The 26,489-nt window shown below is 40.7% G+C and overlaps 1 protein-coding gene across 11 annotated transcripts in view; it reads left to right on the top strand.

The window, feature by feature from the left end:
- Positions 1-26,489, top strand: part of TBC1D1 (TBC1 domain family member 1) — a 302,344-nt gene that overhangs the window by 64,772 nt on the left and 211,083 nt on the right. The window contains exon 1 of one of the 11 annotated variants that reach the window (XM_020991951.2): positions 15,631-15,849. The exons of the other annotated variants lie outside the window; for them this stretch is intronic. Within the exon in view, the coding sequence (XP_020847610.1) occupies positions 15,820-15,849 (30 nt within the window). The 5' untranslated portion in view covers positions 15,631-15,819. Of the gene's footprint in view, positions 1-15,630; positions 15,850-26,489 lie in introns of those variants that run through there. 11 annotated transcript variants of the gene reach the window in all.

Raw genomic sequence — 26,489 nt, 5'->3', positions numbered from 1 at the left:
CAGTGTAGGGAGTTTCCATGCTTGTAATTTCTTCACAAACCTGGACCAAAAAAATTGTCTTATATTTGGGTAAAAAAAAAATTAGCTTCACAAGTTTGAATGGGAAGCATGGCTATATCCAAGTTGTTCTGAAAAAATCTGGGATTTTGGTGGAATGTAAACTTAATAGAAGTTAACATTGTTATACAGCAGTGAAGAAAAGATTAACACAATCTTAGAGACACAATGTCTAGAGACATTGTGAACGTAGTATTGAAGACTAGAGAAGTAGTAGTCCCACTGTACTCTGCCCGGGTCATGCTCCATTTGTAGTATTGTGTTCAGTGTTGGGTACCATCTTTTAGGAGGACCCTGATAATCTGGAGAGCATTCCAGAGGCAACCAGAATGAACAGTGGTCTCAAGTTCATGCTATTTGAAGATGTGATAATGGAACTGAGGTGATTAGACTGGAGAAGAGAAGACATGGTAGCTGTCTTGAAGGATTTAAAGGGCTGCCTTGTGGAAGAGGGTTTAGACTTGTTTTGTTTGGTTCAAGAGGGCAGAATGAGGAGCAATGGAAGTTTCAAAGAAGCAAATTTAGGATTCCTTATACGTCGTTAAGGCCTTCTTCACAGTGAGGTCTATCCAGAAGTGGTATGGTCTGGTGGTAGTATCCTCCTCCCTGTAGGTCTTCACACCAGAGGGTTGTGTTGTGAAAAGGATTTCTGTCCAGTTATTGATCAGATTGAGTGGCCTCTGAGATTGCTTCAGTTCTGGGATTTTGTGATTCTATGAAATGGTAACTACAAATGTTATATAAATTGAGGGAAAGGGTCAAAAGGTGGTGGGGATATATTTGAGAAATGTTTCAAAAATCACCCCAGGCTTTTAAACAACAATTTAGGCAATGACTACCACACAGTAAATGAAAACAACAAGAAAAGATTTAGTAAGTTGAGAGATCATTAGTAACTTTTAGGTTAATAGTAATAGTTTAGTTTAATAGTTCCAATAGAGTAGTGGGATTAGAACCCAAATTTCAAGGAGTAGGGAGTGAAGAAATAGAGGAATTTAGCATAGGTGACATTTTCTAGGATAATATCACAGACTTAAGAGTTGAAAGGGGTCTCAGAGGTCATCTAGACCGTGTTTATCTGGGAAAGGAGAAGTGAGATACAGTGTGATAGCCAGAAAGGCTGAGTTCAGCTTCTGTTAATTACGTAAATTCACATGCACACAATCTCAATAACATACATGAAGAAGAGAAGGCAGCCAGCCATTCAGTTCATGCTGTGTTTTGTGTATGTATGTATGTATAGAAGTTTGAAGTAGTAAAAAAATAAAAAAGATAACCTTAGGTAGTTATTTAAATGAGCAGATACTCCCCCCACTGGTGCAGACCAAGACACGTAGCACCCTGTGTGATTTTGGTCCAGACCTTTTTATAATCCTCCATAGAGAAATCATCTATTTCACTGGGAACCAACTATATCACTTAGGCTGTCCATGGGATATCTTATTATATTTGCTACATGACTAGCTTACTCACACTTGCCTGTGGTTCTGTCTATTACACCATTTCAAAGGACAAATCATGATTGGTGATAGGCTACAGACCCTCCATGCATCTTTCCATTCCCTTTGATTTAGCTGCAGTTTTAATTCTTGTGAGACTGTGGAGCTACATGATTCATAGACACAGAGAATATAGTTAGTAAAAAGATAGACTTTTATATCAGACACAGTGCAATTTGCCAAATGCAGTATTTGTTTTCCTGTGCTGTTACAGGTAGACTGCTAGGCCTGGAATGCTGTCTCCTCACCTTGCTAACATCCTTCAAGGTTCAATTCTTATTACTTAGTAGACCAGTAGCCACTGCACCAGACCTCTTGAAGCCAAGCTCTAGTCTCTGAGGACATAAATCCACTTAAAAGGTAGATCATCTTCCCTCAAGCAAGAGCCTTGAATGAAGACTGAGTGAGTGCAAGCTTACTTGGTCCACTGGATCCAGCCAGTCCCCAGAACATGCTGGATTTCACATCCCATCCGTTGTCTGCCATGTTGTCTGCCAACATGTAACCATGTTGTTGTCTGCGTTACCACCTGTCAATTGATAAAGTTACTACTTGTGATTTTCCTCACCAGAAGACCACCTGACCACCACTTCCCTATATGTGTATTCCCATCTACTAGAATGTAAGCCCCTTGAGGGCAAGGATCATCTTACTTTTTGTATTTATTTACCCAGTTCTTAATAAATGCTCATTCATTCATTCATTCATTCATTCATGTGTCACCTCCTCCTGGAGACCTGGTCATCCTAAAGTACTGTTTCCCCAGAAATTACTTTGGATTTTGTGTATGTATGTAAACATGTACACACATATGCATTTCTGTGTACATATTGTTTCTTCTCCAATGGAATCTAGCATTAATTAAGCACCTACCATATGCCTGCACTGTGCTAAGCCCTGGATATAAAAAAATAGAAGTGAAAAAGTCCCTGCCTTCAAAGAGCTTATTGTCTTTGGGAGTGGAGAAAGAAGATAAGTACTATGGAAAAGGTCCTGGCATGGGTTTGGAATTAGGCTTTGATACTTCCTACTTATATGGCCTCGGGCCATACTTCAGCTTCCTCACTTGGAAAGAAAAGGTGTCCATTAGATGGCTTCTGAGGGCGTTTCCAACTCTTCATCTATGGAGAAGTAAATACAAAATATATTTGAAGTAAAAAAATGATCAATTTTTTGAGTGAAAGGTCCTAGCACCTGGGGAATCGGCAAAGGCTTCATGTAGAAGGTAACACCTGCCCAGAGTTTTGAAGGAAATCAAAGGCTTTTAAGAAGCAAGGATGAGAAAGGAGGATCTACTAGCCATGGAGGGAAGTCAGAGCAAAGTTACGGAGATGGGAAATGGAGTCTGTGTGTGAGAAACACCATGAGAGACAGTTAGGCTGCCCCAGGGTCATGAAGGAAGGGTAATATGTTAATAAACTTTAAAAGCTCAGAAGAGGAGTTTATATTTCATTCTCCTGGCAATAGGGGTCACTAGGGTTTATTGAGGAGGGGTATGCCATGGTCAGGCTTGCATTTTGGGAAAATCACTTAGGCAGCTGAGCGGAGGATGGTTTAAAGTAGAGAGAGAGACTTCAGGCAGGAAGACTGTTTAGGAGACTGTTGTATTAAGTGAGAGATGATGAAGGCTGAACTGTGGTGGTGGCTGTGGGGACAGAGAGTAAGTGATCCATGTGAGGTATTATGGATGTAGAAATGACAAAATTTTGGTAACATTTGATATAGGGAGTAAAGGAGAGTGAAAATTCAAGGATAATGCCAAGGTTGGGAAGGATATGGCCATATGGTGTGATATGGATGATGAAAGGAGACTGAGGCAGACAGGCACAAGGAGAACCGAGAAAGAGAAGTGTCATGAAAACCCAGACAGGAGAGTGCGTCTGATGGGGGCGGGGGGAGATGGAGGTCGGCAGCATCAAATGCTATAGAGAGTTTTGGAAGAATGAGGACTGAGCACGGATTTGCAATGAAGAGACTACTGGTCATTTTGAAGCAAGCAATTTCAGTTGAGTGATGGGATTGGAAGCCAAAGTGCAAAGGATTGAGAAGTGAGAAAAGATAAAATGGAGGTAAGGAGTAGCTATTTTTTAAAGGCTTTTGGCTGTTGAAGGGAGGATAGATCTAGGCTGGGAGCTTAAAGGGATGGGAGTATCTAATGAGAGGATTTTTTTTTTAAGGATGGTGGAGATTTGGATCTGTTTGCAGTCAGCAGAAGAGCCAGTAAATAGGGAGAGAGTGAAAATGGGAGGATGATTGTGGGGACAATCTGTGGTAAAGACAGGAGGGGGTAAGATGAAGGGTATTTTTCAAAATGATGTTTCTTGTTGGCTTTGAGCATAAAATAAAACCAATTCCACTAACTCCCTTACTTGCTTTTCCAAGGAGAACTTTAAGTAATAGGCTACAGAGCTAGAAGGGATTGTAATCCATTTCTCACTTAACTGAGGAAACTGAGGAGAGGTTAAGTGATCTGCCCAAAATGCGCAGAGCTAGATTGTGAACTCTCCGTGAACAGGGACCTTTTCTCCTTTCTTTGTGTGCCCAGTACTTGATAGTAGTTGGTGCTCAATAAATGCTCGTTGACTGACTCCTGATTCCAATGAGCTATCTCTCCATTTGGCAGCAATCATGTCTCGTAAACTAAAAAGAAGAAAAAAGTGAACTGAACACTGAGTACTGACAATTAAATTAATATGTTCAGATAGTCTGATAATAAATAGTTTGATTCTTAGTACCTTCCGTCTTACCACTCTCCTACCATAGGCACACCAAGGAGTGGGGAAACAGTCTTTCTTTTCTCTTGCTTCAGTCTTCACATTTTTCTTTTGTTTGGTTTTCTCTTGTGGCTAAGCTTATAGATGAGAATGCGATAATACTTCTAGATCATCTATATACCATTCCCAGCTATATTCAAGGCCCATTGGGGGCAGCTAGGTGGTGCAGTGGATAGAGCACCAGCCCCCGAGTCAGAAGGAACTGAATTCAAATGTGGCCTCAGATACTTACTAGCTTTGTGACCCTGGGCAAGGCTCCAAAAAAAAAGAAGAGAGCCTATTTTAATAAGCTTGTCATCTTATTGTACACTGGGTCCCACCATCAAGTCTTTTTTCTCATGGCTCCTCCAACTTTATCCATATGTGATAATACTCACATTTTATCATATGTGCACAGTTCACTAATTGCAACAATTCTGTGAAGTGGATAGTTCCAGTATTATTATCTACATCTTATGGATGAGGAAACTGAGATTCAGAGAGGTAATTTGATTTGCTTAATAGTCACACCTCTAGTTAAGTTTAAATACGAGGACTTGAACAAAGACAATCTGACTTCAGATCCTGTACTCTTTCTTTTATATTGTTAACCTAATAATTATCAGAGAACATAAATCTTTTAATATATGATTAAACAAATAAGGATTGAATTTTGAAAAAGGATTGAATTTTAAACTGAACTTCTGTTATGTAGTTGTTTTAAGTACATATTAAAGTGAACATGGTAACAAAATTACTATCTTTGTGTCCCTTTCCGATTTTTTTCTTCTGTGTATTTTTAATGTTTTATGAATGCTTTTTTAGTTTAAACATTTTTTTGCATCTCACTCTCCTTTCTGCCCCATGGAAACCTTAGCTTGTAACAAATCAATCGAGCAAAACAAACCAGCACATTGACCATGTCTGAGCACTTCTGTTAGCCGATTCACTTTTCTGTCAAGAGATGAGAGACATATGTCATTATCAGTATTTTAAAGCCTTGATTAGTCATTGTTTTGAATTGAATTCTGAAGTCTTTCATAGTTTCCTTTACATTATTGTGGTTATCATGTAAATTGTTCTCCTGGTTCTGCTCATTTTATACTACATCAGTTCATACACATTTTTTCTCTGTGCCCTCTCCATTACATGATAGCTACTGCTGCTGCTTTTCTCCTTCCTTCCTTCCTTCCTTCCTTCCTTCCTTCCTTCCTTCCTTCCTTCCTTCCTTCCTTCCTTTTCCTTCCTTCCTTCCTTCCTTCCTTCCTTCCTTCCTTCCTTCCTTCCTTCCTTTCTTTCTTTCTTTCTTTCTTTCTTTCTTTCTTTCTTTCTTTCTTTCTTTCTTTCTTTCCTCCTTTCCTCCTTTCCTCCTTTCCTCCTTTCCTCCTTTCCTCCTTTCCTCCTTTCCTCCTTTCCTCCTTTCCTCCTTTCTTTCTTTCTTTCTTTCTTTCTTTCTTTCTTTCTTTCTTTCTTTCTTTCTTTCTTTCCTCCTTTCCTCCTTTCCTCCTTTCCTCCTTTCCTCCTTTCCTCCTTTCCTCCTTTCTCCTTTCTCCTTTCTTTCTTTCTTTCTTTCTTTCTTTCTTTCTTTCTTTCTTTCTTTCTTTCTTTCTTTCTTTCTTTCTTTCTTTCTTTCTTTCTTTCTTTCTTTCTCAGGCATTTGTCCAAGACATGAAACATAGTACTTGGGGCTTAATTTCTTTAATATAAGCATATGAGAAATTAATATGTGCATCTGAAGATTATATGAAATATTGCCTTATGCCTAATTATATTGAGAATTACATGTTTCCAGATCTTTTGGATTTCATAAACTGCAGTGGCAGATCTACAGAACTAGATTACTGTTTCATACATTAAAGCAGGGTTCATAGCATTTGACAGGCACCATATCAAACAGAAAAGAACCAATCTCAAGCTCTTCAGGTACTTGAGATTCAGTTTAGAAAAAGAATAATGAAGTATACAATTTAAGGCTTCAAAAGAGTGTAACATACAATATTCATGAGAAGATTCAATTATGTTTAAAACTAAGGGCTCATTAAGGGATTAGGTTAAGACAAACAAATATAAAGCTTATAGAAATGCTTAATAATAATTCTGATCACAGGCAAACCAAACTTCTTCTTTGCAAAATAGGAAACAGAAAATGCTGTTTCTCACTAAAGAAAGAGCAGCCACTAGCCAGTTTTTATTCAATACCAGATTAAGGGAACCAAGAGTTGGTATTTTGAAGCGATTTTTTAAAGGCTAAAAAAATTAAAACATTTTAGGGGGAAAATGTTTTTCTGAGTAATAAATGCTACATGTAAGTGAATTGATTAAAACAAAATAAAAAATGTTGTTCTGTAATTTTTATTGCAAGTTACAACAGACTTTGTTCAAGTTTCATGCTAAGATATTAGGCGTAGCAAAGTTTCATGGTTCCAAATATCTTTTGCCTTTAAAACTTTACAATGTTTTTGCTTATGAGCTCATTGCCCACTGGATTTTTCCATGAATGTGAAATGTGTGTACGATATTTTGGAAAGAAATTTATTTGTTTAAACTTTGCACAGGATGAGCTAAAAATAGAAAAGCTCTGTGTTTCTAGTCTGGAAGGTCTTTTAGGAAGAAAAAAATGAATATAATTACTGTGCATATTAAGCAAAGGTTTTGTGGAGGAAAGGAGCTTTTAAATAGAAAACTACAGCTTAGTTGATACTCAAATATTCCAAGTTCCTAACTGGTTGTTACTCTGAATAAGGAAGTCAGTTTCTGAATTGTGGATTTGTTTTAATAAGACTCGAGAATTGAGTGTATAAAGAAAATCTATGTCATAACTGAAGTATCTCCTTTTCTGTTCTTGGGGGTCGCAATCTGGAACTACAAATACAGTAGCTTCTCCTTTATGCTGCAGAAAGAACAGGCTCTTTAGTATTTTGAGTTGGGCCAGAGCCAGCATCTAATTTTGTAAGTCTTTGTGAATAAATTTATGGAAAGTGGCTGGTGCCACTGAAGAATGACCTCATAAAAGTTGCTTGTATTTATTCTGGCCAGAGAGGAAATACAGTTTACTTAATTAAATAAAACAAAAACATATTATTAGCCTTAAATGTTGAAATGCTGAGTTCTACGTATCAAACTATGTAGACCACTCAATGGTTTGACCTTATATTGAAAATAGATTCTCTTCTCCTTGCCAAGATCTTTGAATTTGCCATCTTTTTCCTCTACATGTTTTGCTCAGCTCCCAACTCCTCTAATGCTGATCGCTAAAGTCATATCCTCTTAGGTTCCCATTGAAGCTAAATGGTGGACCACTTCCATTTCTGGGCCTGGTGGTGCCATGTAAGTTCTAGCAAGATATAAATATATTTGTGTGCTTGCTATGTGGGATAGATTTCTTAATTGTCTTTAAATGGCAAAGTGGCTAGGACCCATGCTGTAACATAAAAAATTGGTGTCTGGAATGGTAGGAGTGAATGGCCAAAGAACGGAGGAAATTCCAAAGTATGTTTTATACTTATGAAGCAATAAGCTCAGTCCAGTCATGCTACTAGATGTACGGATTTAACAGTGGGAGAGGTCCAAGAATGTGATTCCACCTTCTGAAGAAATCCTGAAACTATTTTTTGGCCAACATATAGTTCCCTATGCGGTTTCCACACTGCCCTGGCACATTCAGGGCCTTCTGAAAGGCAGCCGTTGGCTCTTCCTGTTTTTTCATTCATTCTTTTACTTCTCTGGATAGCATTGTTATTAAGAGTAATTTATATTAAGTTGGGGGATCTAATTATACACTGAACAGTCTTTCCCCCCCCCCGCCCTGGTAGCAGACTTGGGCATCATCAGTGAACTTTACCAAAGCATCATTAAAATTCTTTCAATTGTAAAGCAAGCCTACTGTTGTCAGAAAGATAGTTTATTGCTTCTGAGTAAGATTAAAATTGTCATCATTTGTTAAGCATTTATTTTTTATTTTTTTAGGCAATTGGGGTTAAGTGACTTGCCCTGGGTCACACAGCTAGTAAGTGTTAAGTGTTTGTTTGGTCTGAGGCCAGATTTGAACTCAGGTCCTCCTGACTTCAGGGCCTGCTCTATCCACTGCACCACCTAGCTGCCCCTCGTTAAGCATTTATTAAGCACTCATTTTGTGCCAGCCATGGTGTCAAATACAGGGGATGCAAAAATAAGAAAACAAGAAGGTCTCTGCTTTCAAGGAACTTACATTCTAATGGGGGGAAAGAAAAGGCATAAAGGGGAGGTGGAAAGGGAGAGGGGAGGAGTATTGTGGCTGAGACTTCTCATAATATAGTGGTTCTGGGCAAGAATTCAACAGTCATGGAGTCTGCCTCAGGGTGGAGCATTCCCAGGTAAGCAAAGCAATTAGTATGGAGATAGGGTAGGCCAGACAGACTTTAGGTAGGGAAGTAATGCATTTTATACTTTACAATTAATTTAATACTGATATTAATAATATGCATAAGAATATTAGATAAATTGATTTGACAGCTTTACATTACAATCCTTTTTTTTTTTAGTAGGGAACATTGCGGACAATGGCATGCGTGTGTTAAGAGTGGCTAATGAGACTCTCTTCTTCTTACCCTCAATGTGACCAGTTCTCCCATCCCTGTGGCAAAACTATCTAGGAGTTAGAGTTTCACCTTTTACTCTGTAGGCTACTTTGCTTACCATGATGGCTGATTATGTATGCCACACTGATCTGCTGACTTTATGATTTGATAGCTTTGATTCACACTGTACTAGGTTGAACTTAATTGTAGGGAATAGATAGCTGCACATCCCTTTTAGAGAACCACAGATCTCTTGTCCGAGGTGGTACAGTGGATAGAGTACTGGGCCTGGAATGAGGAAGACCTGAGTTCAAATCCAGCCTGAAACACATTACTAATTGTGGAACTCTGGGCAAGTCACTTAACCTCAGTTTCTTTTTCTGTAAAATGGGGATAATAATAGCACCTACCTTGCAGCATCGTTGTGAGGATCAGTATAATTGTAAAGCTCTTAGCACGGTGACTGGCACACAGTAAGCATTATATAGACATTAGTTGTTGTTATTACTACTCTCTTCTTTTTAGGTTTTCATGACACTGCTTTCTCTTGGTGTTTTCTCTACCTGTCTCACTTCTTCTGTCTCCTTTACTGGATCTTCACCTATGTCACACCTGCTAACAATGGGGCTCCCCTCTGGCTCTGTCCTGGGCTCTCTTCTCTGCTCCCTCTATAGCGTTTCACTTGGTGATTTCATCATCTCCCGTAGTTTATTTATCGTCTCTATGCAGATGACTCTCAGATCTCTTTATCCAACTCTAACCACTTTCCTGACCTCCATCCAGTCTCATATCTCCAACTGTCTTTTAGACATCTTGAACTTGATGTACCATCAGTGTTCCCAAAACTGAACCCGTTATCTTTTCCCCACAAACCTTCCCATCTTCCTAACTTTCCTGTTACCAATGAGTTAATCCATCCTCTTGCTTCCCTAGGCTCATGACCTGGACTCCTCACTTTCTCTCGACTCTCCCTGTCCCCTTATCCAATCACTTGTGAAGTCATTTTGTTCCTACCTTCATAACGTCCCTCGCATATTCCCACTTCTCTCTTGTGACTCTCTAACCACCCGGGTACAGACCCTCCTCACCTCAGCCTGGAGTATTGCAATAGCCTTGCGGTTCATCGCCCTGCTGCAAGTCCCTCCTCACTCCAAACCATCCTTCACTCAACTGTCAAAATGATCTTCCTAAAATGTAGATCCGACCATATCAACGCCCCCTTCCCATTAAAAAAACTCCAGCATCAAATATAAAATCCTTTTATGTCTTTCAAAGCCCTTGGTACCTAGCCCTTTCCTACCTTTCTAGTCTTCTTACAGTGACCAGTGTGTGATCAGTGACACTGGTCTACTTACTGTTCCTTGGCCATGATGCCCCATCTCCCAGCTCTAGGTATTTTCACCAGCTCTCTGCCATGCTGGGAATTTTCTCTCTCTCTTCTCCTCCTGGCCTTTTAACTTCCCTGGCTTCCTTCAAGTCTCTGCTAAAGTCCTACCTTCTGCAAGAAACCTTTCCCAATCCTCCTTAATCTTAGCACCTTCTCTTTGAGAATACCCCCAATTTATCCTGTATGCTTCTTATTTGTTCATAGTTGTATATTTGTTTTATTTACTATTTGTACATGTTGTTTTTGCCATTAGATTAGGAACTCCTAATGGGTTTTTGTTTTTAGTGTCTAGCTCGTACTAGGTGCTTAATAAATGTTAATTGACTGGAGAAGAATAAATGTAATCATGGAGATGCAATGTGGCATAACAGTAATGGTAATCAATATTTAGGTTGTACTTTGTGATGTATAAAACATTTGAGAGACATGATTTCTGGGAAATTAATAATTTTATTATTTATGCTAGTGGATAATTAATAAAAGGGGTCAGTGGTACTTTTGAATACCAAAGATCCCTCATGGATTCCATTCAGTGCTTATATGCCTTTGGAAGAGTGGACGTACCTAAGGGCGGCAAACAACTCTGATTGGTTAATGATTAATGAGAAGAATGAATGTTATAATGAGAAGTAGACCCATTCTAATGAGGAGCTGGGGGATGTGACTTTGATCACTCGTGTTCTCAAGACCACCCCCAGCCTCAGGCAATCTAGACAACTTCTTCTCTCTTCCCCCCCTTCCCCCCACTCCCCAGTAGAACACAGTGGCCTTCCCCACTTGGTTGGGGTCTGAACAAGATTGAGGAGAAAGTTAATCTAATCTCTTTATCAGCAATGTCCTTTAGATGTTGAATTAACCCAGTAGAGAATAAAGAGATAGGAAGGGGAAAAAAAGCCCTGCATCACCCCAATAATTAGTTATTTAATAATCATTTCTCTCAACTTTAAGGTTTGAAAAAAATGTCTTACATACATTAATCTCATTTCATACTCACAAAAACATTATGAGGTAGATGCCACAGGGAAAGAAACTTTCCCAGGATTACCCCACACTGGATTTGAATTATGACTGCCGTCGCCTACATTTTACAAGTCAGTAAAGTGAGCCTCTGAGAAGGTGAGAGATGTGCTGGAATTCACACTTCTAGTAAATGGTGGGAGCCAGGACTCAAGTGCAGACCTTTGGGGACCAGGGCCAGTGTTCTTTCCACTATACCTGCTGTCTCTTTGGGCCTTTTCTTCTTGGGGTGTCTTTTCTTGCATCTCCCCACTTTTGTGTGGGTACTGGCCTCTCCAGAGCAATACTCCTATCCTCTCCCTCCCTTCTTTCCCCTTTCCCCCTCCCTCTTTTCCTCAAAGAAGCGAAAGGCCATTGGACAGATTGGGTATGTGTATATGTATGTAAGTATATGTGTATGTGTATGTGTATGTGTGTGTAACCATTCCAGGACCTTCCTCTTTTCAAGTCTTGGTTTCCTGTCTCAGGAAACCTGAGGTGCTGAGATCATTAGCTAGCAGCCTTTTCAGATGACTTAGAAAATCACTAATGGAACCACTGTGACTCCTGCTAGATTCAGCTTCTCATCTTTCCACAGATGGGGGGGAAGGGGACGCGGCCATCGAGGTGGCGGGGAGGGCAAGTTCAGTGGAGAGTCCTGAGCCTGAAATTGGGAAGACCTGAGTTCCAAACCTGGTCTCCAGACACAACTAGACATGTGACCCTGGACAAGTCACTTAACCTCTAGCTGCCTCAGTTTCTTCACTGTAAAATGGAGATAATAACAGCACCTACCTTCCTGGGTGACTGTGAAGATGAAATGAGATAATATTTATAAAGCACTTGGCATATAGTCGGTGCTTAATAAATGCTTGTTCCCTTCCACACATTCCTGGTTTAAATTGACCACTGCTATACAGTAAGTGCTTAGTGAATATTTGTCTACTGACTTGAAGAACAGCTTTCCCTTCATTCTTCCCCATTTGTGTTGTCATTTGAATTCTTTTCCCTCCAGGGAGGAGAGTATCTACTCTTTTTTTTTTCCTCCAAGGGGTACCTTGGATTCCTTAAATCCAAGAAAGCTTTGCCTTGGAGATAAAAAAGAGGAGGAAACTCCTCTAGAAAAGTGTGTGCCTAAGTACAGATAAACTTAAAAATAACATGAGGGATTCTGGGCTCACCAGTTTTAAATTAGAGGCTTAATTTGGTTTATAGACATAGAGAGAGCTCATATTATGAGTAAGGCACTGTGGACATAAAAATGCAGATGATATAGTCCTTGCCCTCAAGTAGTTTAAATTCATTCACTTTACTGGAATCTATTTGATGGATATCTGACTTGTTGGCCAATACTGTGGAGAAAAAAAACTCCCCCTCCCCCTGCCTTTCTTTTTTTTTTTTTAGCAGGGACTTTTATTACTCCCCTGATTCCCTTCCCCTCTTTTCTTTGGAATCCCCCAGGCATGTCTTTCCTTCCTTCCTTCCATTGGACTTCCTTTTAAAAATTAGTTTTAAGAGGTGAGGCAACCTCAGTCCTCTGCAGTGATATTTGAATAATCTACTTGTGAACCTCAGATCTGTATGCCCCTTCTTTTCACGGAGGGATCATGGTTTGGCTTGTATGTGTACCTGTAATGACTTTGTCTATGTTGCTGTGTTTTTAGGGGAGAACTTATATCTCTTACTTGTCTTGACAAGCGAGACTTTTTTTTTTTTTAAGGGACTGTGGCGAGGAACACTCAATTTTCCTACAGTTTAAGCGTAGGTTGGGTTTGGGCCCAGTGGTAGAAACAGTGCCCCTTCAGTCAAAAACCCGGGTGCTAACAGAGTATTCCTTTGTGCCGAGTGTGAGATGCTGACTTTAGGCAGTGGCTGGAGAGTAAAATACGAGAACTGTCATTTATGTATTTTCTCTTAAAATATTTAGTTTTCAAATTGCACATATTAGCAACCATCAGATTTACTCCTACCTAAAACACACCGATGCCAGTGACTGGAAGGTGCCAGCTCAGGGGAGTCTGAAGGACTGGCTGTGGGTCTGAAGAATTTAACATCCAAGAGGACAGGCAGAAACAGGATATATGATGTGCTTCAGCCAGGATTTGTAAGGTGAGAGAGAGACCTTCGATTCCAGACCTATCTCATTCTTTCAGACCTGGATTTCTGTGTCCAGCTTTGCTAGTAAAGGTAGAATTGTGATTCTGCTGAAGCTGGCTCATTTAGACTTTCTTTTAAAATTTCAAATCCAACCATTGTACCTTTGAAAAAAGAATCTATGGATTACCTAAGTGATTAAGTACCACCCAAATTTAATAGAGAGAGTGTGAGAGAAAAAGCTCTGGGTAAGGAGAGTTTTCAGCATTCAAAAGCTTTTTATATAAATGGATAGTTATGAAAGGGATGAATGATAGGGAAAGATTTGGTTTAATGACTACAAGGTTTTTATTTCTCTTTTTTTCCTTTATGGAACTTTGGGAAAATGGTATACATTCTTGTAGCTTGGAGTGCTATTTAAGGTTTGAAAAAATGCCTTACATACATTCATTTCATTTCATCCTCACAAAAACATCATGAGGTGGATGCCATGATGAGGTAGAACTGGTATAGGCCTAAGATATTCATGAGGTGTTTTCACATTTCCTCAAGGCAATTTAACTTTCAGTCTTTAAGATTTATCTCATCTCAAGGGACAAGTCACCCTGGAGTGAAAAGAGAGCTCATTAACCCCTGCTTGGATCCATAACTGGACATCAGGGGAGTATAACTAAAAGGTATCAAAACGTCATGTTATAGGCTAGAGGCTTGAGAAGTCTTTTGGAAAAAAAAAAGGATCATGGATGTGGAGCTGGAGAGATCCTTAGAGATTATTAGTCCAAAACCTGTTTTATTTTACAGATCCAGAACCTGAGGCCTAGAGAGAAGTGACTTGTCCAAGGTCACACAAATAATAAGTCACAGAATTGCTTAGAATTCTCTGACTCATTTCAGTCTCTGCTCCATTACAGCCCCATTCTAGCATGGAAGGGTGTAGGGTACAGTCATTCTGTCCCTGGAACAATAGATACAGCTTTGATGACACATACATTGGCACACGTGCTGCCAGACCTTTGGACACCATTTCTCATCCCCTCCACCCCTCAGCCTTAAACATTACTTAACCTTTGCTACCCAAACTTGAGGAAACTTGCTTATCTCCCCAGTGTTAGGGAGAGACCATTGTTACTGAAACTAGCATGATGTCAAGTTGCTGAAACCTTCCTTATTTACCAGAGGACATCTGACATGGGCAAAGAATAAGAAAATGTTCCTGTTCCTTTCTGAATGATCTGATTTCTCAGCAGTTGCATTTCCAGATGCAGCTAATAGACTCGTTATTAGGGAATCTAGGACTTGAGGAAGAAAAGCTGGGAAGGCTAGGGCAGAGCTTCCTCTTCTGCCCCTCACTCCATTGGGCGGGGGAGATCGCTTTCCCAGGTCACCTGGACGTCTCTCTACTCAGTAAGCTCCAGGGGCTCCCTGTAGTCTCCAGGAGCAAAAAGAAAACGCTCTGGCCTGCAGAACTCTTCCTAACTTTCCAGGCTTGTTACACCTTACTCCCCCAGAGGGACACTGGCCTCCAAGGCCTCCCGGCATTTTCTCTGGTTATCTTCAGTGCCTGGAGCTCCTTTCCTCCTCCAAGTACTGACTTCCTTTAAGTCCCAACTAAAACCCCACCCCTACAGGAAGCCTTCCCCTGCCCCTCTTCTTTCCAGCGCCTTATCTCCTATTTATCCTGTAAATAGCTTGCTTTGTCTCTTGCTTGCATGCATTGTTGCTTCCCTATTAGATTGGCAGCTCCTTGAGGGACTGTCTTTGGCCATTTTTGTATCCCCAACGCTTTGGCACTGAGCCTGGCACACAGTAGGCGCTTAAGAAACATTTATTGAATGGGATGATGGATCATTCTCATCACCAGCATCATGCAGATTTCTCTAAATGCAAGGCCGCGGGCAAGTCCAAGAAGGGGCACCTCTCCCCTCCACTGCCCAACTTCCTGCTGTACACACCCACATGCATCCACTCCCGCGCGCGCGCGCGCGCGCGCGCGCACACACACACACACACACACACACACACACACACACACACACACACACACACACACACACACACACACACACACACAACACACTCAGCACACTCCATTCACCCGGAGGGGAGGGAGGCGGGCTCCGCGCGCGGTCTTCCCCTCTCCCCACCCCCTCTCCTCTCTGCACCGGGGGGCGCTCCGGGCGAGCCAAGCCGCCGGTCTCCTCCGGGGCGGGCGCGGGGAGGGGGGGGCGGTGACCTCATAGACTCGCTGACGAGCGTGCGAAGCGAACATGCGCCCGCGCTGCTCCCGCCGCCGCCGCCGCCGCGCCGCCGCGGGCGCCCGGGCAGAGATGCCGGAGCTAGCCGGCAGAGAGCAGCCCCGCCGCCGCCCGCCGGTCGCCCGCTGAAGAGCGGGGGTGGGGAGGGAGTGAGCCGGAGCGAGCGAGCCAGCCAGCCAGCCGGGAGAGGGAGCCGGGGCTCTGCCTGCGCCCGCCCGGAGGATGTCACCATTGTTCAGCTGGGTAGCCAAGGTACGGGGAGTTGGGGACGACTTGGTCACGGGTCGTGGAAGCGCACCCCCCGCCCCGGGCCCTGGGGGGGTGCTCCGAGCCCGCGCCGCCTCCCGGGGAGCGCCCGGCAGGTTCCCGTGCGCAGCCCCGGCGGGCGTTGTCCTTGAACTTGGGGAGCTCCGGGCTGGCCGGGGCGGCTGGGAGGGGAGTCTCCCGTGCCGGGGAGAGCGGAGGGAGAGGCGGGATAAAGGGTCTTTCGGCGGGGGCTAGGTGTGGTCCTGCTCGCCTCATCGAACTCTTTTTCGTGTGCCTCGGGCAGAGCGGAGAGGGCATCCCCGCAGTTTGCCTTGCAGGGTCGCGGTGGAACTCTGCTGGTTAGAGTAACAAAGTTCCACTTTCTGGGACTGAAGCAAACTTGCTTTTTTTCCAGCTGGAGTCACGCTTTGTACTTGGCTGCCCCAGGATGCAAATGAATGACTGGAAAACTAGGAGGCTCCAAGGATATTTTGGAGGGAGTCGCCCTAAATGCTGCCGGAGGGGAACACAGAACCCTAGTTATAGCGAGAAGGGGGTAGCATGGAGCAGTAGATAGCTCGCCTAGGAGCCGGGAAGACTTGGGGTCCGAGGGGCCTCTTGATTACGTGCCATGGGACCCAGGAAAAATTGCTTAATTTCTCAGCGCCCCCAGGTAATTTTTAGAGGCTACAGATTGCAGGCTAAGTGTGGAAAGTGGTAAGGGGGAGCTTACTCCTCTGGGAGTCCCCTTTCTATAGGTTTGGTCTAGCTGTAAAATGAGAAAAACCCTATAGTGCCTTAAACTACCCTTGGGCCAGTGGGCCTTCTGTATAGGTTGATTGAGCACCTCCTCAGAGGCGGTGTGTTGGTACGTGGGGTTAGATCCTGGCTCTGCTGTTTACTCCCAGATGTAACCTTGGGTTACTTTTAAATTTCTTTGTAATTTGGTTTCCTGTAAAATGTAGAGGGCTGCCCTGGGCTCTTCTGGGTCTAAGGCTTCTTTCTGATCCTTAACTTGATGTCACTGGGACTTAGTTTCCTCATCTATAGAGCAAAGTGGTAGGAAGAAAGGATTTACAAGGGAGGCCCCTTCCCAGCATTACATCCCATGTGTATACTTCCTGCAATTTACTATCTCAAGTTATCACTGTACAAGTTTGTGTTATAATTTACCAAGATTTATACTTTGTTGTGCTGAGTGTGATGCTGATAGCATACCTGAGTAGTGAAGATCTGAGTGTGCACAGATACCTCTTTTTGTGAATCCCACTTTTCTCAAAAGGGACAAATTCTGTGATTTGGGGTTCCTTTTCTTCCTTATATTCTGTGATGTTTTATTGCTAAAACATAATAGAAGAGTTGATGGAATAATGAAAACACATAACTCATCTTATTTTCCCTTGCCCTTTTAACAACTTCCAAGTGTTTTGACTATCCTGAATAGTACCTTTCTGGAAACATTTGCAAATCTATCGTCAATTCTCCCACTCTTGGACTCTGTATTTCGCCTACATACCAATACTGTATTTATTGCAAACTCTTGTTAAAAGCTCGTTCCAGCTGGCCCTGACCCAGATCCTTGTTGGCTTGGGCAGATACTGTATGTACATAAACGTCTATAGATAACCGTTAGCCAAATCTGAGGACCTGGACGAAATAAGAAAGTTAATGGGTTAACTTAACTGTAATATTGTGATACGGCATTTCTGGAATGCTGTTTTTAAAAGTGTGTGTTTGCAAATTTTGAGATGGCTATGTCAAGGCACGTCTTTTCTGTGCCTTGTTTATAAGTAAATAGGAAAAGTAAATAGTATGAGTGTTGTCTTTAGAGTATTGCTGAGTGATTGCTACCCTGAGTTTGACTCCTGATCAAATGGGAAAAGAGTAGTGAAGCAGTGTCATACAAAGCAGGGACTGATAATGTAAAGATTTTTTCTGGTCTTAAGTAATAAAAAGCTACCTCAAATATCATAGAAACATAGTTTTTTTGTTTTTGTTTTTGAGCTGTATAGATTCTTAGTACTTAAATACTTAGTTACAGCACCTTCATTTTATTTTATTTCATCTTTTTAAGCTTTTAAATTTATTTATTTTTAGTTTTCAATATTAATTTCCACAAGTTTTTGAGTTCCAAATTTCTCACCCCTCCTCCCACCCCAAGATGGCATGCATTCTGAATACCCCTCTTCCCCTAGTCTGTCTTCTCTTCTATCTTTCCCCCCTCCCTTCTCTTATCCCCTTCCCCTTCTATTTTCCTGTAGAGCAGGATAGACTTCTGTACCCCATTTCCTGTATTTCTTATTTCCCAGTTGCATGTGGAAACATTTTTTTTTAAAACATGTGTTTTTAAAACTTTGAGTTCCAAATTTTCTCCCTTCCTCCCTCCCCACCCACCCTCATTGAAAAGGCAAGCAACTCAATATAGGTTGTACCTGTGCAGTTATGCAAAACACTTCCATAGTAGACATGTTGTGAAAAACTAACTCTATTTCCCTTAATCCTGTCTTGCCCTCCCTTTTATTCTATTCTTTCTTTTGACCCTGTCCCTCCTCAGAAATATTTGCTTCTGATTACTCTCTTTCCCAATCTGCCCTCCTCTCTATCATCCCCCTGCTCTCTTGTCCCCTTCTCCCCCTATTTTCCTGTAGGGTAAGACAGATTTCCATACCCAATTGAATGCAGCACCTTCATTTTAGGGAGAGATGAAGTGACTTGTCCAAGGTCTTAGATGCCGTGAGATTTTAAAAATGCAGAGGATATTTCTAATTATTTTTGCTGCCATTGTTAAATACAGGCGTAGTATAAACACAGGACCCTCATACTCAAGTTTAGGCTGTCAGATAAGTTAGCCACAGGTGATTAAAGTTTAAGTTACATGGATCAGTAGAGGGAGTAACCACAGTTAGGAGATCATAAATCTTTTTGAGGTATTGAAGAAGTTGAGAACTTTAATTTTAATATTATATTTGGATAAGGTGGCAGAAAAGGAGTAGAATGTACTAAAGTATTACATGAGCCTTTCCTCCCATCCCTTACACCTTAGAATTCAGGTTATCCTTTTGTGCCATATATCCACTTTAAAAAATTTGATGCTAATTTAATGTGTTATAGGGAAAAATTTATTCCCAGAATTATTTATAACTTCCATTTTACTTTCCAAATTTAATAAGATATAGGGATAAGTCAAGCTAAGCTTTCAGTTTTCTCTTTGCACAAGGGTATGTTGACAAGAACATCAGCCGGAAATTGCATAGGGAGATACATATACATACCTATTTGTGTGTGTGTGTGTGTGTGTGTGTGTGTGTGTGTGTGGGTGTGTGTGTGTGTGTGTTTGACAGAGAGAGAGAGAGAGAGAATGAGAGTGTGTATGTATTTATGTATGTATTTATCTCCTTTTCAAAAAGTTAGTTTCCACTTTTTTCCACAGGAAACTATATTTTTTTTGTTTAAAGGGAGAAAAATATGCAAATGACATTATCTACCGGTAAACTAGATGAGAGTTTGCTTTTGAAAGATATTATTTTCAAGTTCATGTGTAAACTCTTCTCTTTAGTAAGAACTTTCTTGGGGGAACACTCAGGAATAGATTGTCAGTGTGTCCTGAGACTGCTCAATTTAAAGAACTTTTAAGCCCTCACTTCTATACATATTTTTTCCTCATGGGCAAGGAGGTCAGCCAGTGATTTAATGTACTTCAGTGTTAGTGAATCGTAGCTTCACTACGTTATTGGGTGAGATTTTTGAGTATTTTTGAAGAATATTACTTGTAAAGACCATTTTTCTAGGCTGGGAAAGCCTGCATCTCTTGCTGTCCACAGAATTTTATCTAGTTATTGATGAGCTTTACCTCATCCCTTTTCATTATAAAGTAGTATGCATTATAATGGTAGGGATAAGAAATGCAGTTGACACCCATAAAGTAGCTCACCTCCAAATCATTTTGATTTGGTTTTAAGGTATAGTCTGGTGAGCTCACTTGGACAAACATACTTGCTCGGACATCTTAAGTCTGACCTAGCCTCGAGCTCAACCCTCCCAATTTCACATTTCCTCTTGCCTCCTTACTTTCTTTCTCATCTCAAATCTCTTCCTTTGTACTGGCTACTTCCCCTTTGCCTGTAGCCAGCTCAGACCTCCCCTAATCTAAACAGGCCTTCTCCTGCTCTCTTCATCCCTCCGGTTATTATCTTGGATCTTACTTTTTCTTTTTTGATAATAGTCTAGGCAAAGTAGTTTATAGTCAGTTTTCCCACTCATTCTTTTGCTCACCCTTTAGTCTTCAGGTCTCCTGGTGGTCCAGTTTCCTTCTTTAACACCATTCAAATTGCCCACTGTAGGATCATCAAAAAATGGTGAAATTCGAGATGGAGAGGGGAGGGTGATAAGAAAAAAGAGGAGGAATATTGAAACGTTTTTGAAAGCGTATGGAGGAATACAGAAGGAAACACAGATAAGTTGGACAGTTTTGAAAGTAGATGATCGAATTGATTTTATATATGCATATACATATATATTTATATGTTTATGTTATATATATGTATGTATATATATATATGTGTGTGTGTGTGTATATATATATGTGTGTATATATATATATGTGTATATATATATATATGTGTGTATATATATGTGTGTATATATATGTGTGTATATATATATATATATATATATATATATATATATATATATATATATATATATATATATATATATATATATATATATGTAGTCAAGTTGCCCAGCATTACTATGTACCAGTCACTATTCTACACACTGGGGAGTATGAAAAAAGGTAAACAGACAGAATTTATAGTTTAATGAGATAGACAACACATAAACTAGGGAGGAGGGAAGGGAATAAGCATTTACATAGAGCTTATTATATGCCAGTGCTTTACAAATATTATCTTATTTCATCTTCTCAACAACCCCAGGAGGTAGGTGCTGTTATTATGTCCATTTCACAGTTGAGGAAATTGAGGCAAACAGGTTAAGTGACTTGCTCAGGGTCACACAGCTAGTGTCTGAAGGCAGATTTGAATTCAGGCCTTCCAGATTCCAGGCCCGGTACTCTATCCACTGTGCCCCCTGGCTGCCTACAAGATAATTATAGCTATGGATACAAATGCGTGTATATATATACACATACGTATATACAGACACTCAGAGAAGATGGAAGGCAGTCTGAGGAGGAAGGCATTAGTAGCTAAAGGGACTGGGAGAGGTCTTTTGGAGTAGGAATGATTTGAGCTCCCTTGAAATTAGGGGAACTGAGGTAGTGGTGAGCATTCCACATACAAGGGACAGCTAGTGAAAGGCATGGAGGTAGGATTAGAGTGTTATGTTCAATGAATTACAAGGAAGTCAGTATTGCTGGAACTAAGAGTATGTGGATGAAAATAAGATATAAGAAGATTGTAAAGGTAGGAAGGGGCTGCATAAGGAAGAGCTTTAAATGTCAGGCAGAGTAATAGGGATTGACTGACTGGAGCTCATCCAGCAGAAGGGTGAGGACAGTGGAGCTCCTTTAGAAAAGTCACCTTGGCAGCTAGATGGAGAATGGATAGGATAGTACACTGTTGGAGCCGGAAGACCAATTAGAGGTCCATTTTGGTAGTCCTGGGAGAGGTAAGGAGGGCCTGAAACAGGTTATGGTTGTATGGGTGGAGAGAAGGGAACATCCCGAGAGATGTTCTGATAATCAGAGTGACAAGATGGGGGAATGGACTGGGTAGGTAGGACAAGTGAGAGTGAGGAGGAGAGGCTGAGGACAGGGAATGTGAGTCTGAGTGACTGAGAAGATGGTGGGACCACTGACAGGAAGAGAGAAGGGTCTTTTTGGTGAAAGATAATGAGTTTGGGTTTGGACACGTAGCATTTGAGATGAGTAGGTTATATAGAGTCATGATATTCTATTTTGTATATGGAAGCACTCTTTTTTTTTTTGAGTAATTTAAGTTCAGAATAAAAAAAAGTGAATAGCAGAATTCATTGGTCACTCTTAAGGCTTTATTCTCTTTGCTCTTTTGCAGCATTTAACCCTGTTGACCCATCTCCCTCCATCTTGTTTCTCTCACTTCCTTTTGGCTTCCATGATACTGTTCCCTTCTTGTTCCCCAGTCTGACTACTTCTTTTCTCTTTTTCTATCTTCTTCCCATCTCCTAAGTTTGGGTAATGTCCAGACACTTGGTTTTCTGCCCTCTTCTCTTTTTCTGCCTTGAATACAATGATTATCCCTTCTCTTCAGATGACTCCAAAAGTTGCACGTCCAGTCCTGGTCTCTTTGGTAAGCCCTGGTCAAGCATTTCCAACTACCTGTTGGATATCTCCATGTTCCAGATGTTCCACCAGGATTTCAAACTCAACAAGTCCAGAAGTGAACTCAGTGTTTTCACCCCAAACTTGCCTTTCCTCGTTACTTCCTTATTTCTAGTGGAGGCACTGCCATCTTTAATTCATTGGCACATATTTAGAGAAAAGGATCGTTTGAAGGTTGATGCAAGATAATACAAAGCAGATAACTTGGTACTGAATACTCCTTCCCCTGTGTTGTGCTTATAATGTGGATGCAAGTAGAAAAACAAGTTAATGATGTAGCTGACATTCAAAAATACTGATAGGCACATACTTATGTTATCAGATGAAATTTTCTGAAACATTAGCAATGTAAATTTGCACAGCATTGTTTCAAAGAGGAGTAATGCTTTTTTAGGGATAGTCGATGGTCCTTTCACCAGTGGACATTTGTCTTCCTTCTTATATATTAATACTGAAAACAGATTCTGATTTTATTTCCATCCTTTACTGTCATTTATGCCATAATTACAAGGCCTACTTCAGGCATTGGCCCCCTGAGTGAAGTGAATTGTCCTAAGCCTTCTGTGATTGGGAAGCATCACCAGGGTTGAGTTGCATTGTACCTTTCTGACAACGTTACCACTAATTTCTCAATGTAGGCAAAACCAATTTGGTTTGTCACTTATAAAATGCACTCTGCCATCCTTCAACTCACCCTGGCTTGCAACCTTAAGGCCATCTTCTACTTTTTACTGGTGTTTATATTTTGATTTAAGGTTTATAGTCAGTGTTCTTAGTTTATATACATTCTCATGGTCCTCCAGGGTGTTGTCCTCCATTTCAATTGACACTGATGGGTTAAATAACCTGCCCCAGGATACCCAGCTCATTGAGTGTCAGAGTTGGGATTTGAGCCCAGGTTTCCTCACTTCTTGGCTGTTCTCCCCCCCTCCCCCACAAGCCACTCTACTTCTCTAAACATGTCTTTTGTCCAGTCTGCTTATAGTCATCTCCTTTAAGCATATACTGAATGACAGGGTCAGGCATGCAGTATATAAGCTTCCTGGACTGTTTTAGAACTAGTTATTTTTTTCCTTCAGTGAACTTAGGTCATTGTAATGTCGTTTGGGTTTAAATTGGGCATAGAATGATTAACTTGGTTAATTTCTATATTGTATCCACCTCCTGAATTTCAAAAATTTGCGTTGTCTAGTATGAAAAGAGATTTCACTCATTAGTAAGGTTCCAGTGGGTCTTCTGTTCCCACCCAGCATCTGTAGTTAGAATACCAGAGTGCTAAGAAAAGCTGTATGGAAACTGAGTCACTCTTGTCCAGTACTTAGATTGAAACTATACTTTCTTCAAATGTCTGGCTGCTGACATTAAAAATCACTTGAAAGGTAAGACAGTATGGTCATGTGTACACTATAGAATGAAATTGATGCAGCATAGGTTAAGTATTATTTGGATAGAAGCAAAGCCTAGATGGCAGAAAACAGGGCTTCCAAGGATGGGATATTAAAGATTCGTGGTGCAGTAGATAGAGAACTGGGCCTAGAGTCTGGAAGGCCTTAATTCAATTTAGCCTCAGACAATTCCTAGCTGTGTCACCCTGGGCAAGTCATTTAATGTCTGTTTTGTCTCATTTTCATCATATGTAAAATGGGGATAATGATAGCACCGACCTCGAAGTGTTTGTTGTGAGGGTCATATGAAATAACAAATATAAAGTACTTAGCTCAGTGCCTTGCACATAGTAAGTGCTACATATATGTGTGTGTGTGTGTGTGTGTGTGTGTGTGTGTGTGTGTGTGTGTGTGTGTGTGTGTGTTGGCTATTATTATTATACCAATAGTAGATCTCAGGGTAGTGAAGAAGGTTGTAATATATTTCCTTAAATTGGCCGTCCAATTTTAATGGCCGTATTGTGTTGAGATTATGCTCTTTTGTTAATGTGTAAACATATTGTGTGGGCATAGAGTTAATTTTGATATTTTACCTGCCAGTTCCCAGTTGAAGTTTTTACTTCACTTTTGGTTAGTTTTTATAAATGCTGGCTGGCTTGACTTGGTTGCGTATTTTGTGATAATTGTTAAAAGTTGCCCTACTCTCCCCACCATGATTAATTCAAGATAAAAGGCCTCAATTAATAACTTCCTGTCTTCTTGAAAGGCATTGTCATCCTTCCAGCCACCCAGATTTGTAGCCTGAGTCATCCTTCACTCTTCTGCATCCCCATATATGTCAGTTGCAAGGTCTTATTGATTCTTACTCTACAATATCTCTTGCATACAAGGCCTTCTCTCCACTTACTTGTGCATCACCATTATTGCTTCTCACCTGGACTGTTATGATGACCTCCAAATTGATCTTCCTTCCTTAAGCCTCTTCCTTCTTCATCCCATTTTACGAATAGCTGCCACAATGATATTCTTAAAGCACAGGTCTGACCATGTCAGTGTTTCCCTCAGTAAGAGCTAGTGTCAGTCTATTTATTCTAACATCAGACACAAACTCCTGCTTGGCATTTAAAATCTGTCACAATCTGGTTCCACCCTACATTAACTTTTCATTGTTACTAAAGAGGATACTGCTGGGGTGTGGTATATTGAGAATTGAGTGGTGTGAAAAAGACATTAATACATCTTTTCAAAATAATTTTGTATTTATAGCAGCTCTTTTCTGGTGGCAAAGAATTGGAAATGGAGGGGGTGCCCCTCCATTGAGGGATGGCTGAACAAATTGTGACATGTGATTGTGATGGAATACTATTGTGCTATAAGAAATGATGAGCAGGATGCTCTCAGAAAAGCCTGGAAAGACTTACATGAGCAGACACAAAGTGAAGTGTACTGTGTACAAAGTAATGGCAATATTGTGTAATGATCAGCTGTGAATGACTTAGCTGTTCTCAGCAATACAGTGATCCAAGATAACTCTGAAGGACTTATGATGAAGAATGCTGTCCATCCCCAGAGAAGGAACTGATGGTGTCTGAATACAGATTGAAGCATACTTTTTTTTGCTTGCTTTATTTTTCTTGAGGTTTTTTTTTGTCTATGTTTTCTTTCACAACATGACTATTATAGAAATGTTTTGCATGACTACACATGTATAACCTATATCAAATTGCTTGCCTTGTCAATGAGGGGGATGGGGAGGGAGAACTCAAAGTTTTAAAAACGAATGTTAAAAATAGTTTTTTTTTAATTTTTAATTTTTTCCATATGCTTTTGAGTTGAAAATTTTTCTCCCTTTTCCTGCCCCCCACCCTCCCCAAGATGGGGCACAATCTGATATAGGCTTTACATTTACATACATATTAAACATATTTTTACATTAGTGAAGTTGTAAGTAAAAATTAAAACCAATACGGGGAACCATCAGAAAGATGAAACGAAACTCAACAGAAGGTAAAAATAAGTGATAGCGATTCGACTTCCATAGTTCTTTCTTTGAATGTGAACAGCATTATCCATCTCGAGGCCTCTGGAAATGTCTTAGATCCTCATAATGCTGAGAAAGGTTCAGTTTAACAATCTTAGTCATTGCATAACGTGGCTGTTATTGTGTACAAAGTCCTCTTAGTTCTGCTCACTTCACTCAGCATCAGACCATATAAGTCTTCCCAGGTTTTTCTGAAGTCAGCCTGTTCATCATTTCTTACAGCACAATAGTATTCCATTACATTCATATACCACAACTTGCTCAGCCATTCCCGAATTGATGGGCATCCTCTCAATTTCCAATTCTTTGCCACCACAAAAAGAGAGCTGCTGTGTATATTTTTGTACATATGGGTCCTTTTCCCATTTGTTTGATCTCTTTGGGATATAGCCCTAGAAGTGCTATTGCTGGATCAAAGGGTATGCACATAAAAATAGTTTTTACGTGTAACTGGGACAAAATGAAATACTAAACAAATGTAAGAATGCTTTAAACAATAAACAACAAAATATGTTTTAGCAGAATTTCAGGGGAAGCACACTGGCCTGTCTAGTGTGTAGACACCACCTTCTTCCTGTTGTGAGAAGCAGCACACCATTTCCATTTTCCACACATTTTCCAAGACCACTGACAGAGTGGAGCCAGTCATATCATACAGTTCTTTGAATACTCTGGAATATACTTTGTGCCTGGTGACTCAAATTCGTCAGGGGTAGCTAGGTGTTCTCTTACTATTTCCTTACTTATTTTGAATTTGTTATTAGCCATTTTTGTTTTGTCCTTCCAGCATAAAAAAGATAATTTTCCTTGGCAGTAAAACAGATAAAATGAGAATTGAGCCACTTGGCCTTTTCTCTGTCATTGGCCAAAATCATCCCATCCACTCCCAGGATCATTA

This window comes from Phascolarctos cinereus, unplaced genomic scaffold, assembly GCF_003287225.1.
Source record: "Phascolarctos cinereus isolate Bilbo 61053 unplaced genomic scaffold, phaCin_HiC Scaffold_9;HRSCAF=440, whole genome shotgun sequence".
In the NCBI taxonomy this organism is placed as follows: Eukaryota; Metazoa; Chordata; class Mammalia; order Diprotodontia; family Phascolarctidae; genus Phascolarctos; species Phascolarctos cinereus.
This window is presented reverse-complemented; position numbering and strand designations above follow the sequence as displayed.